Here is a 25,787-nt window from a genome sequence, read left to right on the forward strand (position 1 = left end):
ACCAACAGGGAGGGTGGGGACAATACTAAAGCTATTAGCATACAGACAGTAAGGTGATAGAAGTTAGCAGTGGGAGGGTGGATACACCTACGAGTAATAGTAAGAAGTGTATGTATGTGGGTTTGGGTAGTTTGGGCATGGTTTGGTTGGGTTTGGTTATGGGAGAGAGGTGTTGTTTGTGACTGTAAGGTAGTTAGATGGAAGACTGCGCGTTACAGGACATGGAATAGCGGAAGAGAAGGAAATGGGTACAGGGGTGGGGCAGATTCAGTGATTAGTGGTTAGCATGAGGGAAGTGGCTAAGTTTAGTTGAAATGTAGCACTAGTGGGGGTGGGTGGAAATAGGAGGCAGGGAGAGGAGAGGAGTGAGCCCGAGTGCAGCGAAGGCGAGTGTAGCAGGGCTAACACTAACTCCAATTACATCCCTGGGCTTACTTGTTTCTTTTCTTTGTAAACCAAATGTATCTTTTCACTTGTTTCTGTTTACACCAAATGTATCTTTTTGGCTGTATTGTACTAGTTTAATTTCTCTCCAAATGTATCTTTTTGGTTGTATTTTCTGGTTTAGTTTTACACCAAATTTATGGGCTATTTTTAAGTTGTAGATTGTCCCCTTGAAGAGATTAATTAAGAGCTGTAGGGTGTATTTTATGGGCTATGTACAGGAGAGCCAGATGAAACTACTGTGTGCAGGGTGGATTTGAAGGTTAAAGAGGTAAGATCCTTGGGATAAATCTAGCTAGGTTACACAATATGGAGGGAGCCTAGAGGTGCCTTTAGACCCAGGGCAGCATGAAACAGTACATAGGTAGAGTGTTAAGGTACTAGCACATGTTACGGTATTAACCTTATTCAAATTGCAGATTGGACTTTAAAGACTTGTAGCAGGTAAAGTTTTTCAGGGTAACGTCCTTTCAGTCAGGAATGTCTTATACTCGGGTAGTCTGAGGGGGACTACCTTATTCAAATTGCAGGTTGGACTGCAAAGACTTGTAGCAGGTAAAGTTTTTCAGGGTAATGTCCTTTCAGTCAGGAGTGTCTTATACTGGGGTAGTTTGATGGGGACTACCTTATTCAAATTGCAGGTTGGACTTCAAAGACTTGTAGCAGGTAAAGATTTTCAGGGTAATGTCCGTTCAGTCAGGAGTGTCTTATACTGGGGTAGTTTGAGGGGGACTACCTTATTCAAATTGCAGGTTGGACTTCAAAGACTTGTAGCAGGTAAAGTTTTTCAGGGTAACCTTATGTCAGGAGTGTCTTATACTGGGGTAATTTGAGGGGGACTACATGGGAGCTCAGAACACCAGGGACTGCAGCTGCAACTGCAGCTTAATATGCTCAATTTAGAAGCTTCCCATTGGGCAAAACACTGAATGTTTAAAGATGATTGATGAAAGGTTGACAGTGTTGCCAATGGTATAGTTTTAGAATTTTATGGCTTTTAGCCAATGAGAACACTTAAATGTTTATCTTTTTAAAATAACTTGGTTATGTTTTTTTGGTGCAGAGAATGGTGATTTTTTATTGGTTATTAAGTATTTTAAATATACGTTTGCTATTTTTTCTGTGGATCTGATGCAGGGTCTTAGAACCCAAAAGCACTTATCCTTAATTTGTTAATAGTGTCTGTTCATGTTTTTACCTGTGGAATAAATTGTTGTTTATGCCTGATTCCATGGTGATCTTACTGTTTTTTCCAATTATATATATATGTGTGTGTATATATGTATATATCTATATCTATCTATATATATATATATATATATATATATATATATATATATATATATATATCTATCTATATATATATATATATATATATATATATATATATATATATTAATGGTTTAAGGGTGGCCACGTTGGTGCAGCGGTTAGTGCTGTTGCCTCACAGCAAGAGGTCCCCTGGTTCAGTCCTCGGCTGGGGTGCCTTCTGTGCTGAGTCTGCATGTCCTCCCTGTGGTCACGTGGGTTTCTTCCGGGTGCTTCGGTTTCCTCCCACATCCCAAAGACATGCTGTAGGTGAATTGGACACTCTAAATTGGCCCTAGGTGTGTGCATGTGTGTGCCTTCTGTTGAAGGTTGGGCGCCGGGCTTGCAACTCAACATCGTAAACCTCCACTGCCAATCATGAGCGGACAGGTGATCCGCTGAGGCAACCCCTAACCGGGAAAAGCTGAAAGAAGAAGAAGAATTAATGGTATACCTTTACATGAGTGTAATGCACATGTGTGAAATACAAAAGTCCGAAAGGACTTTTTCAAGTTTTCGGAAGGCCGAAAACAAAATGCATCGAATGTGCAATGAGCGAAGGCACAGTAATGTTCGCTCATTGCAGATTCGCCATTTTTGGTGCAAGGTGAACTATAGAGAGGATCGGGACGTGGACCCCTTCCCCAATGTAGTGTGACCGTGGAGTTAGAATAATAAAGTAGGGGTGGGGGGCGCCCCTGCATCATGCGTTGTCTTTGAATTGAACTTTGAAAATCAGCGAATCTGGTTTTCGATTTGCTGATTTTTGAACTTAGGTGCAGATCGGACTGATGATTTTCGTCATTTCGGTTAACACAAAGGGCCCTTCAGTAGGTTGATTTTCAACCTTTCAAAGGTAAACCATTTATATATATATATATATATATATATATATATATATATATATATATATATATATATGGTACCCCTTCACAAAGTTGAACATTCAGAAACTCGAAATGCATATGGTTGAAGCCATATGCTCGAATTTCTGAAGCTCGACTTCGTGAAAGGGAGCTGAAAAACAGAAAAAATGTAACACAACAAAGTGTTTCTGCAGGGGAGAAAAGCCCCCCTGTACCCCCCACATCCCCCACTACTTTTTTATTCCTTCTCCGAGATCGCACTACAGCGCAGAAAGGGAAATCTCCCATTCTGCGCTGTATGCCATTCCCCATTCACAGAGTCGAGCTTCCACAATTTCACACATATGGTCTCGACCATATGACTTTTGAGATTGTGGCCATTCGACTTTGTGAAGGGGAACAATATATATATATATATATATATATATATATATATGTATACAGATATATATAAATATATATATATATATATATATATATATATATATATATAGTATATATACATACATATATCAGCTTCACTATCACATGAATATGAAGAAAGGAGAAGTCTGCCACAAAAAGAGAATCATTGCCAGTGCACAATTACTTATTGTATTGGCAATGCTATCCAGAAAAAAAGTCATTTAAACATCTCTCTACCAGTATTCAGTAGGTAGTTTTCAGTAGTTTTACTGGTTGATCAGTTGCATACACAGTTATAGACTGTCTAGTATTTCACTGTTTATATTAACATTAATTTGTGTAGATTATGTGTTCTTACACACACACACACACACACACACACACACACACACACACACACACACACACACACATATGCATGCATCTAGCTATGTTTATATACATTTGTTTTATCATCTATTTCTCTCACTTTTATTGTAAATGTTATACTCCATAGCAGGTTTTTTATTTATCTCCTTTCTACATTAAATTTCTGGCTTTTAATCTTGTGTGGTTTAGTAGCAGCAATGAAAAAAAAAGTAGAAGGGCATATGAAGTTGCCACAGTAAATGGTATGTTAATTAATAAAATACTTGGTGTAATGGTTAGGGTATTTGTGTCCAGATACAAGATATAAGGTTTAATTTTTGTCTTTGAAAAGGAATTTGGTTCAGGCCCCAATGGCCTAATGGATAGGACATTTGCTTCCTAAGCAAGGGATTGTGGGTTCAAATCCCATCTGGCTTATGGAGGTTGGTATAATGGCTAAGGTGTTTACCTTGCCAGACAAGGTGCAAGGTTTGATTCTCACATGGAGTCATTGGCTAGGCTTAAAATGGCTCACAAGGGCAGTTAGCCTAGTAGTAATCTATGAACCTGTAAGAATGTTCCTTTTCAGTTTTACCTCAGTAGTTGATCTACTTTCATACAGTGTTATGACTTTATTGGCTGGATGGCTGACTGACTTTTTTTTTTGGAGGACTCATGCCTTGGGAAAAGCCCATTATGCTCAGTTTCACTACACTCAGATTTAGTGTTCTTACTACCCTGCCCTTATTTCCCATCCACCCCTGCATCATTTTCTTTATAATATCCCACTCCCCATTCGTAACGTCAGTGGCTGTTCTATGGAAAACATCATCAACTGGAAACCACTATCTTTCCTACTTCATCTTCTTCTCAGTATAAGTTGCATACAAAACACCAGCTTATTACAGCTAATCACCCATAGTAATCACACTTTTGCACATTTCTAAGACATACCTACAACCATATTTCATCTTAACTGTAGCTGTTCTCACAATTATAACAATCAATTAGCTAAAAAAAACTTAAACTAAAGGCAGCTCTAGTTTCCATCCCTTCAAATAGCTATACAATTTTATACCAGAAAGAAAAAAAACATCCCTTAATGAACTGACCTAGTCAACACAACTGATTTCATGACAGTGCATCATCCAAATAAAAATGCCTTAGCACAGCAGACTGATACACAATCAACAGTCTAAGAATTCCAAAAAAAAAGCTATAACTCACAATTTCCCAACATTTCTTATAAAGATATGCAAATTAACTAGCTGTCATGTTATATCCAACTCAACTTAGGCCATTCAGCAGCTCTGCTCACTAGTACAAAACAAATTCATAATAATAACATTGAAAACAATACTAACATAATATTTGTTGCACTTAGTGATCTTGCCTGAGAAAGACTCAAAGCATAAAGTACTTATCCTTAGTGCGTAAGGTATCTGCAATAAAGTAAGCAGATATAAGCCTTCTTCAACTTTTCTATCCCTGAAAGTCTAATAATTGTATTAGATTCTTAAAGATAGTCTAAATTGACTCCATGATAATACTATTCAGAAAATAGTCACACAGGTGACACAAACTGTGAAAGGTCAATGTCACTCTATAAGTATAAAAGGGTCTATATGTCATAAACATCCATGTGAAACAATAAACCAAGCAAATGAGCTAGTGGTCTATAGATAGATACTAGCCATCAAGATAGAATACATGGTTGCAATTAACATATATTTATATGTATATATTTATGTCTGTATCTATATTTATCTGTACCTATATCTATCTCTCTCTCTCTCTACATATATATATATATATATATATATATATATATATATATATATGTGTGTGTGTGTGTGTGTGTGTGTGTGTGTGTGTGTGTGTGTGTGTGTCTGTGTGTGTTTGTGTGCACATTTGGCAGCCTAATCTTCCATCAAAATTGATAATACTGATTCTCAAAGGACTAACATCAAACTATTGATGAAGACAAAAATTGATTAAACAAAGAATTGAACAAATGTAAAAAGTACTTTTCTATTACATATATTAATTCCAAAACAGTGGAGAAAAGGCATATTCCCATAGTCCCTATGTACTATGATATCATACTGAAAAAGCTGGCAAGTTTTGATCAGCTGATTTTTGATAAGGTGAACCAGCTTTTTCACTCATTGGTGAAAAGATGAATTGGTGAAAGGTTCTATATCCATATATACTTAAGAGATAATACATACAGCTGTAGGTATAGATATAGACACAAAACCTACCTACTGTTTGCACAACCATAGGATGGATTAGCTAGTTTTGTTGAAATAGTCCATCACTTTAATTTCAATCAAGCATACGGTCTTCAAATGATAGCTTAGAAAACTGTAACTGCCTCCAGAAATCCTTGCCAGATAAAATAAAGTTCTGTTTTCAACAATGTATTGCAGCATGAAACCATTTGGTCAGAAGTGTTTATGTTGATGCATTATACTCTATGGATCTTTTTAAAAAAGCTTACATATTTTGTCTTGCATCTGCATTGCGTGGTGCAAGTTTTTGGAGAAGTTTCAAGCAATGGCAAAATATAATGTAGTGAGGAGCTGTACTTACTGATTTACTTGCATACTTATTTAGTTGTTTATTAACTTATTTGTTTTAATAGCCATAATGTCTGCCCAGACTAGCTACATTTACAGTGGACGTCTAGGGAGAAAAGCTCCAAAAATGCTTTACAGAATGTGTAATAAATAGTTAAAAATAAAGCAGTTTTCAAAGATTTTAAACAATATATTTAGTAAACCATGTCATATGCTAAGTTTTTCATAAAAGTATTAAATAGTTAAATGAATGCATTCAATGTGTGACTAAGAAACAATATAAAATATATGAACCAGTTTTTCGGACTTGCTAACTAGTCCTAAGACTGTGACTTAAAGTACGATTAAAATTGCAGATAATTATAGAAGTACTAATTTTCAAAGGGCAATGCACAGTGTCATTTAGGTAATGAAAATAATATATATATATGTATATATATATATATATATATATATATATATATATATATATATATTTTTTTTTTTTAATTTATTTATTTTTTTTTACTGTTCACTTGTTTTTCTTTCGGCTTTTCCCAGTTAGGGGTCATCACAGCAGAACTCGGGCCCGCTAATGATTGTCGGTCGATTTTTATGGTGCCGAGGTGCCAGCCCGATGCCCCACCTTCAACGAAGGCAGGCCCATTCAAGCATGTCTTTCGAATGCCACTCGACCATGGGGAGTACATGCTGTTCACTATTTTCATTAAATATTTACATTTCCAAGGAGAGCTCATTTTACTAACAGCTAATGAAACTTACTGTTCAGCCAGCATAAGGTTGACAATATATAGTGAGAAGGTCCACACAGATGACACTAAACAGTCAGCATGGAGTAGTCATTGGCAACCATACTGGGTCTCAGACTGCATGATTACAGCAGTGCTTATCTGCTCCTGAAATTATAAATCTCACCAGTCAAAATTCCTTTCTGCTGTTTCTGTCACATTAGAACCTAACTTGGATTGCCTTCCTGTTTTATTTATTAATTTTTTTTTTCAGGTGTAAATGCATGTTATTTAACTGGATATTTTCTGTCAATAGCACCTGGGAGCTCAGCCTAAATAACCTTTTCCTTCAAGTTTTATCATTATTTATTTATTTATTTATTTATTTTACAGATCATGGACTGCATTACTGTAGAAAAACAAGCCACACTTAACAAAAAGCTTTCCTTCCCTATAAATATGCTTAAAAGGGTTTTTCTAATTTAACTCTTAAAATTCCTTGTGCAGAACTTCAGGATATTTATCTCCACAATCCATCTAGTTCCATTTAACAGACTACTGAGATTGTAATTTTTATGACTCCTGAATCCCCTTTTATTCTAATATAACACCTTGGTGATAGCCGTTTTTCCATTTAGATGATAATTCTGCCCTGTCAAATAAATTCAGTAAAGAAGTCAATGGCCTTGGAAGTTTTTCACTCAATGTTTTGGTCCCTGCTGTTTAACAAATCAATAACTGAAATGGCTTAATATTAACAGATGGTAACAGATCGGTTGTACATTCCTCCTGGAACTAACTGTTGCACCAGCATGAATCAAACATAAATACTCCCAGGGGCTTATCTGAGGCATTATAAAAATATATATTTATTTATTTTGATACTCCTAATAAACATGTTAAAGGTCTCCTTTCTAACAGATCTCTCAAATATAAATCAAGCTTTTCATTAATTTTATTTTCATTGTTCGGTCATTATTTGCGTTCTTTATGTCTCTGGCAAATTATAAAGTAGCACATTTCTGTAAAAGCATTTTTGAAGTTAACATAATATGTTCATTTCAAGAGATTGTATAATGCTATTTTCCTATTAATTGATTTCCATGGCACTACCATTCCTTCTACCACAGATGGAAGGAGTTATTATTTAAGTTATTGTATATTTTAATAACCTCACAAGCAATAACTGTTTGTCAGGGCAGTGCAATCTACACTGGTGTGTAAATCTATTCTTAGAGTAACCTACCTTATCTGGGCAAAACGTTGTTTTTAGCAAAAACAACACCAAAGCTGACTTCTTTGCCAGTCAAGTCAATGGATAACAATAAAAGATTATGTAACAAGATGAAAGCAGCATTTAGCATCTCTGAGCCTAATTTTGGTTATAGTCCAATTCTAACAATTTGTTTTCAGCATAACGTTTTGTGTTTAAAATAGTTCATTGTTGTTAAGTCTTCCAGTATTTGTAGATAAAGTATTTATTTTCATTTTGGTGTCTTATGTGGACTTTATCCTTACTAGCCCACACAAAAACATTGTGACTAAAACCTTCACTTGCTTCTTAATGAAACAAACAAACAAAAAACACAGGCAAGTAACCTCTTCCCATCCTGTGAGAAATGAAGGCAAGCCATGTCTCTCAAATAACTTGTTACAGAGGAAGAAATCTGGATTATCTATATAGCCATTTTACAAGATAGAACACATTTTTGAATATAAGAGTCTGTCTTGGTTATTTTATAACTTAGTTGCTGGACATTATGTGTAATGTTGCTGCCTCTAGTAGAGAAAATTGTGGTTCCAATGTTTTATTATGATACAAGATTTTAATTAGTATGTTAACAGTATGCACAGTTAATTAGTTCCTCTGTTTTTTTTTTCTTTGTTTTGTTTTGTTTTTTACTTACATATCAGCTGCCTTTGTTATGCAGTTGTTGATAACTTTGCAGCATTTTGTATTTTTACAACGATTTTGAATTATATTCATTAGATTTTTTTTTCCTTGAGTCAAGTCCAGCTATCTGGTTACCAAAGTAAATAAAATAAAACATACTAAACTAGCACATCCAACACTACTACAGCACTCAGGCAACAGTATTTATCGCTCATCATTACACAGCTAAAAGTTAAGGCAGGTTCAGTAAACATTTTTTGATAGACACAAAAGTATAAATAGAATAAAAATGAGGAAAAAAATTAAAACCCAAAGAAAACCTGAGCCGGTACTACTAACCATATTTATTTGTGTCACATGCTGTCTTTTAAAAAATTCTGAAATATATGCCCTGTGCATAAATATCCAATACTCAGTACTACTTAACTGTAAGATTTTTTTTACTGCATCCAATACTCTGCTTGATGCATTTTTCAGGTGAGATATTAAATAAGGACTGATGTTTCTGAGTTGATGATAGCTTATGCGTAATTTAAAGAACCCAAGAGTCTTATCAGATGGATAACATTTTTAGTAGCTTCAGCAAACAGTAAATATTTCAATAAATATTTACTTTATCTATATTTTATAGCTCAATATTTCTACTTTATTTTCTGTATTCTGGTCCATGCACTTTTTATTTAAAACACACACACACACATACACACGCACACACACACACACACACACACACACACACACACACACACACACACACACACACACACACATACATACGCAGTCACACACACATGCACACACACGCACACGCACACACGCACACACACACACACACACACACACACACACACACACACATATACACAGTCACACACACACGCACACACACGCACACACACCTACACATACACACACTCACACACGCACACACACACACACACACACACACACACACACACACACACACACACACACACACACACACACACGCACACACCATCTCCTTAATTATCTTTCTATTTTTGCATCATATTTCCACATTCTCCTTATTACATAAAACCTCAGCACACTTTTCTGTCGATATTTTCTGTGCATCTCTCACCAGCAAGTCATCATGTTCCTTTTTCTTTCTAGTTATTTATTTATATATTTCAATTCATTAACCAAGTAGGTGGGCTGGTCAATTGACCCTTTTCATCCATAAACTGAATACACTGTTACAAGATTTATAGTAGATACGATAATGCAATAAAAGCTAATTACAAATTAATTTAAGCAAAAAGAGAAACATTTTTATCATGCTACAAAACACTGCAAACAAGAGAGGAAATAGTTTACATTACTTAGGGAATTTTGTACATAGGAAGAAATGTGTTTATCTATATGAAGTGTTATTAAACTATATGTGAGCTTAGTGAGGTTCTAGTTATAATTACTATCTTATATTACTTGGGTTGCTTGTCTTGATCCTGTCACATTGACGTATTTCTCTGTTTTAACCCAGAAATTCCTTATTATTCCATATTTAAAGAAAATGTGGGAGACAATAGGGGAGAGAAACAGGGTGCACTGTATATATATATATATATATATATATATATATAGCTATACATATAGATATATATATATATATGTATATATAGATATATATGTGCTAGGTTTGAGAGTATACATGTCTGTGTAGGAGTCACAGAAATTATTGACAGGATACGTGTCTGATACTTTCATATGACACAGTACACAATCCCAAAGATCACAGAATTACCACTGGCACAGGTTCAACTAAAAGGGGTGCTATTCTAATATTTAGATCTGGTATCAGTTTCTCTTGCTGCAATCTTCAAATAACAGTGAACTGTGTACTCTGTGGTCTGACCAAATATATCCCTTTTACATTAGAAGGACTGGGATTATTCATCTAGTGGCAGCAGGTATTTGCCTGGTCTGTCTGAGCTGGGAAGCACACAAAAGGGTTCTAAGGACTTTTTTTGCAGTTCTCTTATATACTGTGACTGTACTTTAGCAGTTTAAAAAAACTGTACTGTCTGTTGCTGCTTTGAGTAGTTGATTGCATGTATTACATTATATCTGTTAATTGGAGGACAGTTGTAGTTAATTTGTGTGGTCTTGTTACAGTTAGGCTCCAAAACAGCTATTCTACATTAAGAAGGTGATTTCTGCACCTTTGTGGCAGAAGTCTGCTGATCTAACCTGTCTGTGTTGGGGATTGATGGTAGAAGGCTTATTGTGTGCTTTCCTGATTGGTATTTAGTTTAAAATTTGTTTCTCTTTATTCATATTTAAGCCTTGCATTTGTGAGGTGCTGCTCTTTAAGCAGCAGCAGTTAGCAGTGTCCTCTATTTGCGCAAAGCCCTAAAAGCTCAGTTTTTCCCTAAACAGTTGTCAGTGAAACTCTTCCAAGTTTGTCTACTGGTCTAGTAGCAACTCAGTTCAAGGTCACCTTATTGATCATCCTAAGCCTACATAAAGTATGGGTTCATCTTGTAGTCTTACCACTACAAGAACAGTCTTGTCAAGTTAACCCATTCCCCTCCCTAATAAAACATACAGTAAGAGCCTGCTATCATAGGTGGGCAGTTTCCCATAATTTTTCTGGCCAGTCTGATAGACATGGGCATCCTGAGGCAATGTAGCAATTTTCTCATGTATACTGACAACTACTTATTCCTGTAACAAATATTTTATGTAAGAGATGTATTTACACTATGAAATCAGAGGCAAGACTCTCAAATAAGGACAAATCGAATTCCAAACAGGTTGTCAGCACACACACTTCCCACACTAAATAAAGACATGACACATAAACCAACATATGCAAAAATACTCACTAGTAACTTACCAAAAGATCAGAGGCCTCACAAATGGAAACCACTTATGCACATAATGCAAAAAACAAACACAACATTTAACAACACACACCAGTGTCTCAGCAAATAAGCCCATAAGGAGTAACACCACAAAACTTAATGTATCGGTCATAGGTTACTCCATTGTAAGACATACAGATGTTCCCCTCGCCAGGCTGTATCATGAGCTGGTTACAGTTAGCTGCCTGTCAGGTACCAGGATCCATCGAGTCACTCAAGCACTCAAGTCACTTAACCACAAATACCAGACTCCATCTTAGTCCACGTTGCTGTGAATAACTTCAGATATACCTCACTGGAAGTGAGACATGTGTGAGCTCTCAGATTATGGTCCACAGGCAGGTATAAGCCTAGCTTTAAGCATCATTCTACCTTCTTCAAGAATGATGCCACAATACAAACCAAAAATGATTGACTTTAACAACTGGCTTAGCTTCTGGTGTCAGTCCAAGGGGATCAAATATCTGTTAGCCTGGGAAGACATGGTCGACAGGCCATGCTGCTTTGCCAGAGATGGTCTGCACCTGTATCTTCTAGGCTTTCAGATACTGGCAAAGGTATTATCCACCCCTATTGTGCATTTTTTAGGCACTGCCAAAATAACCAACCTCCCAACATAACAAAATCCTTCCTAGATAAACACAAGGTACTTTTACGTAATGTTAGGAGTCTAAACAAGAAACTGCACACCCTAGAAGTGCTCCTTATTTTTTAAGACTCTGACATCTGAGAAGTCAGCGAGGCATGGTTCAAAGGCATGGAAATCAACCCAGCCATACTAGGCTACAATGCCTTCCATACATTCAGACCACAAACTGAGCATGAAAACACCAAGGGAAGAGGTGAATCCATCTTCTTAAGGATAAGTACACCTCAACACTGGTCAAAAAGTATGACTCTCTTGAGCAACTCCATGCCAAATTAACTATAGGCAAAGCCCTCTACTACATCATAGTTAGCTATGAACTTATCTAATGTGAATTCTATGATGTTATGTTACGCTTTTGGTGAGTCACTGCTTGTGTGTGTGTGTGTGTGTGTGTGTGTGTGTGTGTGTGTGTGTGTGTGTGTGTGTGTGTGTGTGTGTGCCACTGTGTCACTGGAATGAGGCGGACCGTGGATGATGTTTATGAATGGAGTATGGACTGGTCCTCTTACTTGAGATAAATTATAGTAGTGCAGGTGGTATCTGCTTTCCAACTCCAGAATGCAGAGATTTCATATCATAGACATAAAAAATATCAATGAAATGAGATGTTGCCCTTTTGGGAATGTGGTTACGTTGGGCTAACTATGAATCAATAAATAAGTTTGCAGCAAATCTCATCTCATCTGTGCAGGCCAGGTGAGTTGCACTACAGTGTCAATTAATGGGAATTCTGGCTATGGATGTTTGACTTCTTTTCTTTTTTTATCAACAGAATATGTCAAAGCAGTGGTTTCACATACATAACATTTAATTTATTAATACAAGCATAAATTAAAAGCACTGACTCGTTTGATTATTTTGACCTGAAGCTTACAGCACATTCATTTCTTCTGTTCACTTGACACATGTGAGAGCTGTTGCAATCAAATGACCTCAGGTAAAGAAAGAGAAAAGCATGACTGGCTTCGCCATTTCCATGCCTGAAAATGTGTGATAAAAACAGATCCATTCATTTGCTTATTTATTTATTTATTTATGTATTTATTTATTGACATGCTTACTTCCTTATAATGTGATTACTTAGTTATTCAGATGGTTGTGACCCATTCTTTGTGGATGCTAAGGAAAAAAGCACTAACACAATAAGGAACATCCCAATATACAAAAACAGAAGTGCAAACTACAAGAAATGCAACTGAATATAATGCACAATTACAATGACTATAAAAATGTAAAGATAATCACATTAGGAATATAGGAATAATACCTGAATATAAAAATTCTCCAATTAAAATAATGGACAAGAACATGCATTATAATCACACACAATATAAATCTGAGACAACTGTCATCTTTGGTAAGCTATGTACTCTAGAATAACAAATGCTGCCAGATTATGTACAAGATGCTATCATATAATGAGGTTGAGTGAAGGAAACAATTACACTTAAGAATATGTTAGTGAATGAAAAAAACTAAGTATAGTGTTAATGAAGGTGAATGTAATTAGGGGAAATAAACTGGGAGATGAGTGAGGAGGACTGTTTTCTGCACCAGCATATGCATGTATATGTATATGTGTATGTGTATGTGTATGTATATGTATATGCATATGTATATGTATAATGTATATGTGTATGTATATGTATTACTACAGGGCCAAGGCTACTTTTACTGCCAGTATATCTAATGGAATGACAGCTGCTGCCCTGCAAGAGCATACCTCTCAAATGTCCAAATTTTTCACAGAATGTCCAGATTTTTGCCTCATATTTTTGGTCTGTTTTTCATAAAATTTGTGGTTGCCTGGCAAATCCTTGATGATTAAATAACAACAGACATTTGAGTTTTAGTCTTCATATCTTTTAGAAAATTCATAATAATGCAAAACCTGTTATTTTAGCAACTTTCTAAGTTTATAGACAGTTTGCGTTTAAAAGTTGGTATCCCACAATTCCATTGACTTGGGTGGGGTTACATAATTATGTATGTAAATTTTATATTAATCAGCATACAGATTTTTTGGCCAGTTGTACCTGTTTTTCATAGGTCTTTGTTCAGATTTTTTATGATTCTAGGTTGAGAGGTATGGCTGGATCTGAACTCATCCACTTCCAACAAGAGCCCAGTTACTAGTGGTGTGCAACAGGGCTCAGTGATGGGACCACTCCTTTTCATAATATACATCTCTCAAAGGTAGATCTGGGGGCAGTGTTATCCCAAGATGTTCAAGGTCAGGGACACCCTGTGTACTAAATCAGCAGAAAATTAAACAATGCGGAAAGGGATATTCCACTACTGAAAGAGAGAATTTAGTAATCAAGCTGGCATTCTATTCCCTGAAATATTATATATTGTACTTAGATTTCAACATAGTGACTTGCATTGCCCCCCCCCGCCCCCCCCCCCGATGGTTGATTAGACAGATGGCAACACAAAGCTGTACTAATGTGTGCTGTCTAACCAACCTTTTTAATATACTGTATTTAGTAGGCGTGATGAAGCTAAAAAAATGATGATGGATTACTTTATTCCGGCAGCCTAGAAAATAGTGTGGATTTTGTGCTGGAAGGTTCCAACATGTTATGTATAACAAGTATGTAATGTGGTTTTAAATATGTGCTGCACACTGGAGTGTGGAAAATTTCTAAAAGCAGCTAGGAAGCCTTTATTTATTAACCGGTAATGAAGCCTTAATTACCAGTTGCTGTCTCACTTCCAAATACTTCCGGAAGTTAGATCCTTATGTGGATGGAAATCAAGAAAGAAGTCCCTGGAAGGCTGGAGTATGCAAGCCCATTCAGAACTAATCTGTGGAGTATCTATGACAACGAACTAAAATCTGGGTCTTGTAGAGGCCTAAGTACATCTAGACAGCCAATTTACTGGAGGGACTATATGTATTATACAAAGAAACATTGTATTGTATTGTTTTCTTATGGGACGGTAAGCCAAGGAGAAGAGTTTATTTTGTTTTATTTTGTTTGATATAAAAGTGAAAGATGGAGAAAGTTGTTGTTTTTTGCTTTCCTAGTGGTTGTGTAAAATAAACTTCTTTATTTACACACACACACACACACACACACACACACACACACACACACACACACACACACACACACACACACATATATATATATATATATATGGGTCTACTTTGATTCATTGAAAACTCATTTCATTGCATTTCAGTTCACCCTCAAAAAATCGCTGAAAGCTCAAATCACTGAAAACTCATTTCAATGAATCACATATCACTGAATATAAGTACTGTTGGGCAAATAGAATGTATACGCCCTTTTCCTCACTGTAGTGTGATCCTGGAGTTAGTATATATAGTTAGGGGGTGGCAGGCGTAGCCCCCCACCTACTTAGCTTTTATATTTATGAATCTCATTTCACTGAAAGCTAACAATATAAAACCAAATGTATGTGGGGGGGCTACACCCCCTAATGTGGGGGATTATGTCCTCACACCCCCAACTATATATATTAACTCCAGGATTGCACTACACTGGGGAAAAGGGTATATACATTTTATTTGCCTAACAGTACTTACATTCAGTGAAATGTGATTCAGTGAAATATGTTTTCAGTGATTTGAGCTTTCAGTGATTTGGTGTGAGTGTTTTGAAATTCAGTGAAATGAGTTTTCAGTGACTCAGAGTAGACCTATATATGTGTATATATATATATATATATATATATATATATATATATATATATATTTATATATATATACCATCTCCGGCATATTCCCCAATGTTGGGCAGCTGTTTACTTACCCTGAGAAACAATTTACCGTTTGGTACATTAAAAGTTTCACTCTTTTTCTCTCAGCAAATTCATCTTCGGTTATTATGGATTTTGGCCTTATGAAGGGGATCTATATATATATATATATTATATATTATATATCATTCTACTTCTAAATTTCAAATTTTCAAAATTCTTATGGTCAAGACCATAAGATCAAAGTTTTGAAAGTCTGAACCGTTTAAATGGAGATCGTGGTATAGCACAGAACAGCATATTTACCATTTTCCTAGCTGTAGTGTGATCTCAGAGTTTGTATATTTAATTAGCAGTGGGCATAGAGGGTGCGGGGGGGCTTGCCACCCTGTAAAAACATAAAAAAAGAAAATAGTTTTTTTATTTTTATTTTTTTATTTAAATTTCAAACTTTCAAACAGGTGTCTCTGGCATTCTATATACTTAGAATATATTTCAAATAAGTGCCTGAGGTACCACTAAAAATTAACCTCATCCCTTAAAACCATCCCACAATACGTCATTGCCACAAAAGAAAAATAAGTCTTGCTATGAATCCATGATACTAATACCTACATATCTGCTGTATTTATTTCTAACCTTTTTTATCTGCTGTAATGGCAGTAAAATTGTGCATTTGTGCCTTCTTACATCAGTAGATAATTTTCAATGATTGTTGTCGAGTTTCACTTTCTTATTACAGATTCTGCAAATGGGTAGAAAATTGTAACCAGTTATAAGTTGATACCTAAACAATACTGTTATTTTCTGGTGTTATTGTACCTGTAATTCCACAGCTACAACTAAGGATACAAAGCAAAGATAACACCATGAAAGCTATGCTATTCATCTTCACAAAGATGGCAATTATTAGCATTCTTCTACATTGTGAAAAAAGTTGTCACTAAAAATGTGGGAGATGCCATACACAGTACACAGATGGGTGTTTAATTCCGTAGTTTGACAGTTTATATTTTTTTAAACTGAAATGTGGTCCATCCTGTACCTGTTTATAAATACGGTTCTGATCTTAAACCACCTACAGTTTTCCTTCTCATGGTTACTAGGCAGTTTAATATTACATTTTGAGCTTTGCTCCTGAGGTCATTTAATCTGCCTAGCAACAGCAAAAACCTGTAACTATGTAAGTCCCAAAACTCATTTATTATCTACTATGTTTTACTTTCTTTCCTATATCTCAGAATTTGTTACACTTCATGCCTGTGTAGGCCGAACAGCATTACCAGTGCATACTAAATTACCTCTGAGACATACTCTTATGTGAGGAAAAGACCTCACTCAACAACAGAAAATAGTGATTTTTTTTAATTATTGTATTAGGTGCAGTGTTAGCATTAAATTGTGGAGTATAGTTGATAAATTAAAGTATCCAAAGGAGCCCTTTTATAACATCATATCTAATGCCTTCTTTGCTGTTGTTTAAGACTGGCATTTGATATCATTGCTTGAGAAAATACAATAAAAAGAAAAAAAAAACATTAAGAACAGCTTATGAAAATAACTGATCAGGTCACAAGAGATGCATAAACCATTAACTCTTAACTAGAGATGACCCTCCTAAAAAGGATCATTGATTTCTCATTATTATTATAACCAACTTACCCTGAATGTATTTTATAGTTATTTATGATATATGTTTAGATGGCTATGCACTCCAATAAACAAACATTGTGTTATCAGGTGTACATAAGAAATCTCTCACCTTCTTTCGTTTTGTCAGAGCTGATATATTTTGAATGCTGTACCCTTTAGCAAATTATATATAAATACTTGTACATATGCTAGTTGTATCTTTCTTGTATTTATTTGGCCTCAGCTATGCCATACTAAGCTTTGCATTTGAGAGCCACATCTTGTTATCAAACAAACAGATTTGACCCTTTAGCCACAGATCTGATACTTTAACCGTTATCCATTCTTCTAATACTGCAACTGATGAATAAATAGCTTGAATTCACTTAAATGGGAAAATATATTAATGTCATGATAAAGTGCCAAAATTTTACAAGTGGTTTTACTAACACAGAAATGGTATTGGCCTAACCTAGTCTACCTAGTGTCTATATTAGCCTCCATAACTACTTATCAACTTCTTGTGATTATTGATTACTTTGTGTGCATGTGGGTTCTATTCCCACACCAGGTAGATGGATAGCTTACACTGCAGTGCAGCACAAAGGGTGCTGCACCCCTGAGTGTGTCATCCTTCAGATGAGATATTAAACCACAGTCTCAGTGTTTGAGTTGGTAGTAGTTCAGATGCATGTAACAGATCCTATAGCACATACAGGAAAGATTAACAGAAGTTTCTCGATTTCCTGGCCAAATTTCACCTATCAGTATAAACATCAATTCAGGCCTCCACTGAAATGAGACCACTAGCCTAGTGGGATGAACCATGTCAACAAAAGATAAATAAATACTGACTAATGATATACCAATGGCAGCTACGGAGTAATGAGAGAGCCCAAGACCGTTATACACATGGGTAAGGGGGATAATGAGACTTCGGATTTACGGTGTATGCAGCCTGTAGCACGTAGTGCAGAAATCTCTGTTTGATTCATGTACATATTATAGACAGACTAGAGCTTCAAGCGTCTTCATAAACAGAGACAAGAATGGCCATCTTCCCTGTGGAAAAAATCAGTATGTAGTTTTGAGACAACTTTCACATGTTTATTTTAAAGCTAGAGATAAATTTTAACAAACTGAACTCATACTGTAGGAGTCAAGAAAGTACAGTTATAGCTTCAGGGCTTCATCTACTCAAACTTTGTTAGTATGCTAGATGCTGGAAATTTGCTTATTTCTCACTTCATAACTACATCTCCAGGGGGACTGAAATGTTTTAGTATAGAAAACGTGCACACCCATACGGAAATGAAATTATTTTACTTGAACTTTCTGTCTAGGTTATAATGGCTATTCAGCAAGGGTTATGAAAGCAGATAACAGTTTTTAATTAGTAATTAATTATCTTAATCAGAACAGTAACTGCCAAAAGGAATTGTGCAGCTAATGAACCAAACTAGTATGTATGACAGATACATGTACCTCTGTGTCACAATGGCATAGAAGATACCAGTATGCCTTCAGGAAAAAAATCAGTATGAAACATAAGTTAATAAATAAATAATGAATGAATTAAGAAAGGAACTGCACATTTTACTTCATACATTGATGATGTGAACTTGTGTTTATGGTATCATGAAGATATATCTGTATTTAGTATAACAGTAGGTATTCTGTGGAGTCTGGCAATCTTTTTTTCCTTACCTCATATATCATAAATGAGGCGATAAATATTACAGTACAGCTTGTTTTGTGATAATAGCGCATATATCTCTTGCTTTTATAATACGCACCTGCCTTCTGTTTTGACAATGGACAGCCTCATAATTTTAAAGCTAGCACTTTTAAGAACTGCACTATATGTACTTCACATGACCCCATTCTTTACTACCTGTTCCATTCCTTAACAACATCCAAGTGACTTTGCTAAACAAACTTGAGCTATGTTATTACAAAATAACACAATTCTCTGCCATCTTTCCAAACAGAACCCGCCACAGTGGTACCCTTTGGGAATTACTGTGGCTGGAATTCCCATATTATCTAACCTACTGTCAACTTCCACAAATCCATAATAGTGTGTATAAACCTAATAACTGTCCATCCATTTCCAACCTCATACAAATTTATAACAAATATATAAAAATATTTATAACTAAATATTTGTTATATACAGATGCATAACCCTTCCAGACCACTACATTCATTGGTCAAACACCTATCACATGTATCCAAACCCAACAATTTTGCTGGCAAATCACTACACTCCCATCACCTCACTGAATCCAGAAATTCCAAACCACTAGCAATACAGGAACACTCCCTAACATCATTTAAACCTTAACTAAATTCTTAACTAGTCAGTTGCCAGCTCTGTACATGTAATGTTCCTGGATAATCTCCAAACCCTTAATGTCACCACTCTTATGTAACTGGCCATAATGCAGATACTTCTTCACAATCTTTAGCTATCTGACTATCATCTACTCATCTGCACTACTATCTCTGTCTCTCTTTTACCCAGACCTCTTCAATACTCCTTCATAATCTGCAACCATCTTCATCCTATAATTACTTCACTGTCTCCTTCTCAATACCTATTTTCAACTGATTCCATTTGAGAGTGACCAGACTCTCATAAGCTTGACATTAACTAAAAGTTTACTCTATTTTTCATATAACTGCCATGTGTTCATTAACTGTTGTATTAAAATTGTATGTATGTTCATTTGCTATATTATGTATGTACATTTATTATTTTCTGATTAACTGTCAGATCATCACTATTATAGATATGTATAGTCATTTATTATGTAAATCTTATATAACTGCCTTCTACTCATTCTGCAAAATGGAGTATTTCCCGCTGGCTCTCCACTGAAAATGGCCCAACCGGACTTTTTCAGTTAATAAAAGTGATAAATAGATAAGTAAATCAGTAAATAACTAGCTATGGCCGAATTGCACATTAAGTTATGCTAATCAGCATACTCCAAGGGGAATAGGAGATATAGGGAACCTGTCTTCCTTATTAAACTTTCAAACCGTAGAGACTGATTAAAATTACAATACTAAGTTATGAATGTAGTTAATCATGTCCTATACTCATTCACTGCAAGTAACATCAGCCAAATACCATAGTCTGAAATATTTCATTACAAGGCTAAGACTCCATCCTTTGAGTATATAATTACTGTTAGCAATTGAATTACTTTGCTGTACTAGCTGAGTGCTGTATAACTGGCCAGCACCCATAGAGACAGTGCAGTAGTCACTGGACAGTAGAGAAGAAAATTGCAGTTTTCACACAACATACAAATAGGCTACTCAGTCAGTTTAGTACGTAATAAAAACATTCTAAACAGACCAAAAAAAAAAAAACTGTAGTAAACGACAAATTATCCAAGGAAGTTAAGCTCTTATTTTTATCTAATATTTATTTTATTTTATTTATTTTACATTTGTTGACTGGAATAGTCCAACTGGATGCATGTCCATTTTCAGCGAAGGCCCCGGGAGAAAAGCTCCAAGGGTAAGCAGATACAGCATTACATAATACCAGCATTACATATTACAGACTATTTGCAGAGATTACATAAATAAGCAAGTTAAACAAGTTCCACAGGTTAGAGTTAATCCCAAGCATAAATCAGGATTAAATTAAATTACACAGTAAGCTGGTTAACAGATTTTTTCACATTCTAGAGAGAGTTAGCTAGGCTTGATACAGTGACATAGCCAGTTAAGTGACAAATGTTGTTTGAGTCTAGTTTTAAATTGACCTAAGGTGGAAAGTAAGGTAATATCAGCTGGAAGAAAGTTCCAGGATCTACTTACAGAGTTTGCAAAGAGAGAGTCACCAGCTGTGTTATTAATTTTGCTAGTCTGAATTAGTAGTTTGTTAGAGGATCGAAGCGGTCTAGGATTGTTGTAGGGGGAGATAATATTTTTAAGTGCAGGAGTATTGTCCAGATTATAGAGGAATTTATAGGCCATAATCAGTTGGTTATACTGGATTAGGCTGGGTAGTTCAAGCCACCCAAGCTGGTTTAGACTGATGTAATGATGTGTCCTAAATGGCAGTAGATAGTATTAGTAATTTAGTAGTGACAGATGTTTACTTGAAACGGACCAGACATGTCCTGTTGCATCAATCCAAGATACCTGAGCATAGAGGAATCACTATTAATAAGCACATTAAAAGGTGCCGTAAGTGGTACACTTATATTTAACAACTGAGCCCAGGTTATTAACCTCTAACACACAAAAAAAAAGCAAAAAAAAAATGAAAATTAGCAGAGTTACTCGCTTTCTGCATGCCAGCCAGTATCTAGGCGGACAAACATAAGCCACAGGTGCATTTTCTCATGCTACAGGTGCATTTTCTCATTTACACAAAGATAGAGGCTTAGCTCACTCAAATTCGGAAGACAACCCTCTGAAACTGTAACACTCAAGGAGGAGCATTAAGTGATCCAGACATGTGTGGCCTAAAAATAGCAAATGAATGCCACTACTGGTTAGATGTCTGCAAACATTGAGGAGGTGCACATAAAAATTACACCACCTATATTTTAACTGAAAGCTATGTGAAAATAAAAGGAACTTAAATCGCTTAAATTGCTTGCTCTTCTATTAAACGCTTTTAGAGTTGTGACAGCCAATGATCTTGGTCTATATAATCAGGTTTCTGTTGTGTTTTCATAGATATTAAGGAGTTAATGATTGTCTGTCTTAGAGGAGTATTGGCGTTTAGATGCACAGACATCAAAACAAAGTATACAAGTACTACTGAGTCCAGTACACTGGTGTGAGAGGGTGCAGCTACCTGGGCTAACAACTGATGTGCAACATTGTTGATTGATACTCCTTGCTGACAAACATAGTGCTTTGCTTTGCATTAGACTGTAAGTTCGTGTCTGCACAGGCTGAAGATATAATAATTTGAGACTATAGCATCCAATGTCAATGGATTTGTTTTCTTTTCATAGACAGATGCTTGACTTCTCTGGCACTGATAACTATGAAGTGAAGAAAACATGCAATTTTAAATAGGATTTTAGACTATAAAGAGATTCTCTACCCTGGACATAATGACATTTGAATTATGCAGCATGTAGCATTACTGAGCACAAATTGTTGAGATACGTGTTCAGTTTTCAGCACTCATCTATTGGGATTCTTAGAACATCTGTCAGATGGAGCTGTAAGTGGTCATTTTGCTGTTCTATAATGTGAGAAGAAATTAAAATATTTGAAGCTTTTAAGTATTCTTCACAGTGGAGAGCAACAGCTGCACATTAAGGAAACAAATGCAATGCAGAGGCAACTTACACTCTCCAAACAGTCTTGACATGCAAAACAATTGTAGATGCTGCACTTCTAATATAATAATGAGTCCATGTTGTTGACATTTATATAACATCAGATATCTTATTAGGCTTCAGACATTTACATACTCAGAGAGTGAGCCCTTGGAATGAAAATCTTCACGTGCTACAGACTACCAGCCAGGAGCAGCCTTAGGTGAACTGGTGCCCTAGGCAAAAGGGTTACATGATGCCCCCATTACACCACTTGGTGCCCCCATCCTGGTCTATTTACAGCCAATAAATACTGGAAAAGCACCCCTGTTAGAGCGGCGCCATAAGCGGCCACCTAGTTGGCTTATGCCTAAGGCCGGCTATGCCATCAGCTTCACAGCCCCTGACTCAAATACGCAGAGAGCTTCAATGTAGCCAACATGTGCATGAGTTGTTATACTGTAAAGTTCTGCTTCTCAAAAAATAGCTCCCATCATAGTCTGGTTTAGATTATATCCTCTGACTTGTTGAGTAATTTAATAACTATCATAACATAAAGAGCTCTCCTAACTTTATCACCACAGAGGCAGGCTTTGTAAAGCTAACTGAACAAGTAGGTATGCATATTATAACAAAATACACAATATAAAGAAATGCACATGCAAAGAAAGAGTCTAGCATATGTAACTTCTCCATCATGCATTCATTCAGAATAATTTGCTTAGGTCCAAACTTCCAAAATTACATTTGGTGGGTGTCACTATTCCATAAAACTTAACCTGCTGTGATATAGGTACAAGGAGACTACTGTGTAGGATATGTTGGGAGCCAAGCAGCCCATAAGGTGTTCAGGAAGGAATATGTCTACACTCCCCCCCCCCCCCACACACACACACATACATAAACACTGTTTTTCACAAGTACAACAGTACTTTCAGTTACAAAGTGCTCTTAGAGTTGTATCTGAAAAAATGCTAGGGGAAGCTTCCGAGATGGTCATGTGCTGATGCATCAAACTGCAATGTATATTAAGACTGTGTGCCATGGGTTCTCTTTGCTATGAAGTCTTTATATTTGCTTAAAATTTCATAGCATTATAAGAAACATTGCTGTATCTTGAGGCATATAAAGACATTCAGGACATATTTTATGATATCCTTTACCAAATGATGTGCACATATTTGTATATGAGACAGGTGTAGCCTTTACTGTTCTGAAATGCACACTTTAAGTATTCCAATATCACTACATTTCTTGGTAATTTGCTCATACTTATACTGTATACAACTCGTTTTTATTCTGTAATGAAATTTAACAAGAAGTTTATTTTATTTTTCTTTCCTAGTAACAGTATATTAGCTACGCTATAAATGAGCAGCACATCAACAGTTGCTCATCTATGGCAACCATTAGGGAATACACTGCTATTCTAATTCTGTACTTTCTATTTTCTGTTTAGGTAACTATGGAGAAAGTGGAATGGAAGCATTTAAAGATATGGCAGCTAAGGAAGGCATATGTATTGCACATTCCTACAAGATTTATAGCAATGCTGGTGACCAGAATTTTGACAAACTTCTGAAGAATCTTAGAAGTCATCTACCAAAGGCTAGAGTGGTGGTTTGCTTCTGTGAAGGAATGACAGTAAGGGGGCTGTTGATGGCAATGAGACGTCAGAAAGCAGTAGGCGACTTTCTTCTACTTGGCAGGTAAGTGTTTGTAATGCAATCTCATTTCAGTCACATGACAGATGGTGCATCACATTATAAGGGCATTTTGAATGGATATTGGGGTGGTTAAGGGTGACTGGCTTTGAGAATACAAATCTATGCTGTGGAATAAATGTGTCAAGTAATGACATCAAATACCTGCACATACTGCTGACAGTATTTGTTTTTTCCTCATTGGATCTTGTAAGCTATGAAGACCTGTTCAGAAAAAGCAGTTCAACGTGATCATAATATAAGTAACTTAAGAGAAGGGAAATTTAACATGCTTATGAAAGACAGATTATTAAAGAATGCCAGCAGGTGGCAGTACTAACAAATGGTGGGAATTATTACCCAGCTATTCTTAATTGTCAGTATGATGACTCAAACTCCGGGAATATTTAGCTTCACTATTTTTAAGCTATTGAGCTGCAGTTTACCTGATATTTTTAATCAGTGCTGTGGTTTATTGTGTATGAATTTTATTTATGGATGTGTTAGATGATCAGCTGGTGTGTTTTATGTATTTAATACACCTCACTCCGGTTGTAGTGCAGCTTGGACTTTATATTATTAACCTTTTTTTAAAGAAGAGAATGTAATAATTCACTGTATTTGAAAGAGAAAGCGAATCACCATTACATACATTACGGTCCTTCTTTAATTTTAACTGCATTATAAAAGCATTCCTCTGTACAAGTTGCAATAGTAACTTCATAACAAATGCATAGTTTAGCTACATCTGTGAATACATAACAAAAAGTGGCATGAAACATTGTGGACCCATTTTTAGAGTTAGTTTAACAAGTCAAGATAAGGAAATGCCATTGAAATTATTTACTTACTTATTCTTGTGAATAGAAAAATGGATTGTCAAATGCATTGTATTTATAATTGCATATGCACGTTATTTTGTGCCTGTCATCTTTGGTGTTGCACAATGTATGTCAGTCTTAGAATAAATGGTAGAATGTTATAAGCATTTTATGTAGGAAGAGGTAGCTACGTACGTAAAGTGAGGCAGTCACACATCATACTGCATTCACCTTTAAGTATGACTTCTACTCCATCTTGCATGCTCCTGTTCGGAAAGTATTGTGAAACAAACAAAATACTCAAATCCCACGTACTTTGCAGAAACAACAGTAAAGAGGTGATCAGTCCACTTTCTGTGTATGCACTAAATGGGGTTAGACAGTGGGGGAAATATGCAATGTTGAGGCATTTCACTTGCCTCCTATGTAGTGACAATGCTCATAATGGCCACAGGGCAAATGCCACTCTACCTCAAAAATG

The 25,787-nt window shown here is 35.9% G+C and overlaps 1 protein-coding gene across 2 annotated transcripts in view; it reads left to right on the forward strand.

Annotated features, from left to right (window-relative positions):
* The window catches only part of GRM5 (glutamate metabotropic receptor 5), a 1,888,276-nt gene that overhangs the window by 688,237 nt on the left and 1,174,252 nt on the right, over window positions 1–25,787 (forward strand). For both annotated transcript variants that reach the window (XM_044072205.1, XM_044072206.1), the window contains exon 3: window positions 24,242–24,491. In XM_044072205.1, coding sequence (XP_043928140.1) covers window positions 24,242–24,491 — 250 coding nt within the window. The remainder of the gene's footprint in view (window positions 1–24,241; window positions 24,492–25,787) is intronic.

Source organism: Protopterus annectens, chromosome 5.part0 (genome assembly GCF_019279795.1).
Source record: "Protopterus annectens isolate FY-2018-M chromosome 5.part0, PAN1.0, whole genome shotgun sequence".
NCBI classification, from domain to species: domain Eukaryota; kingdom Metazoa; phylum Chordata; order Ceratodontiformes; family Protopteridae; genus Protopterus; species Protopterus annectens.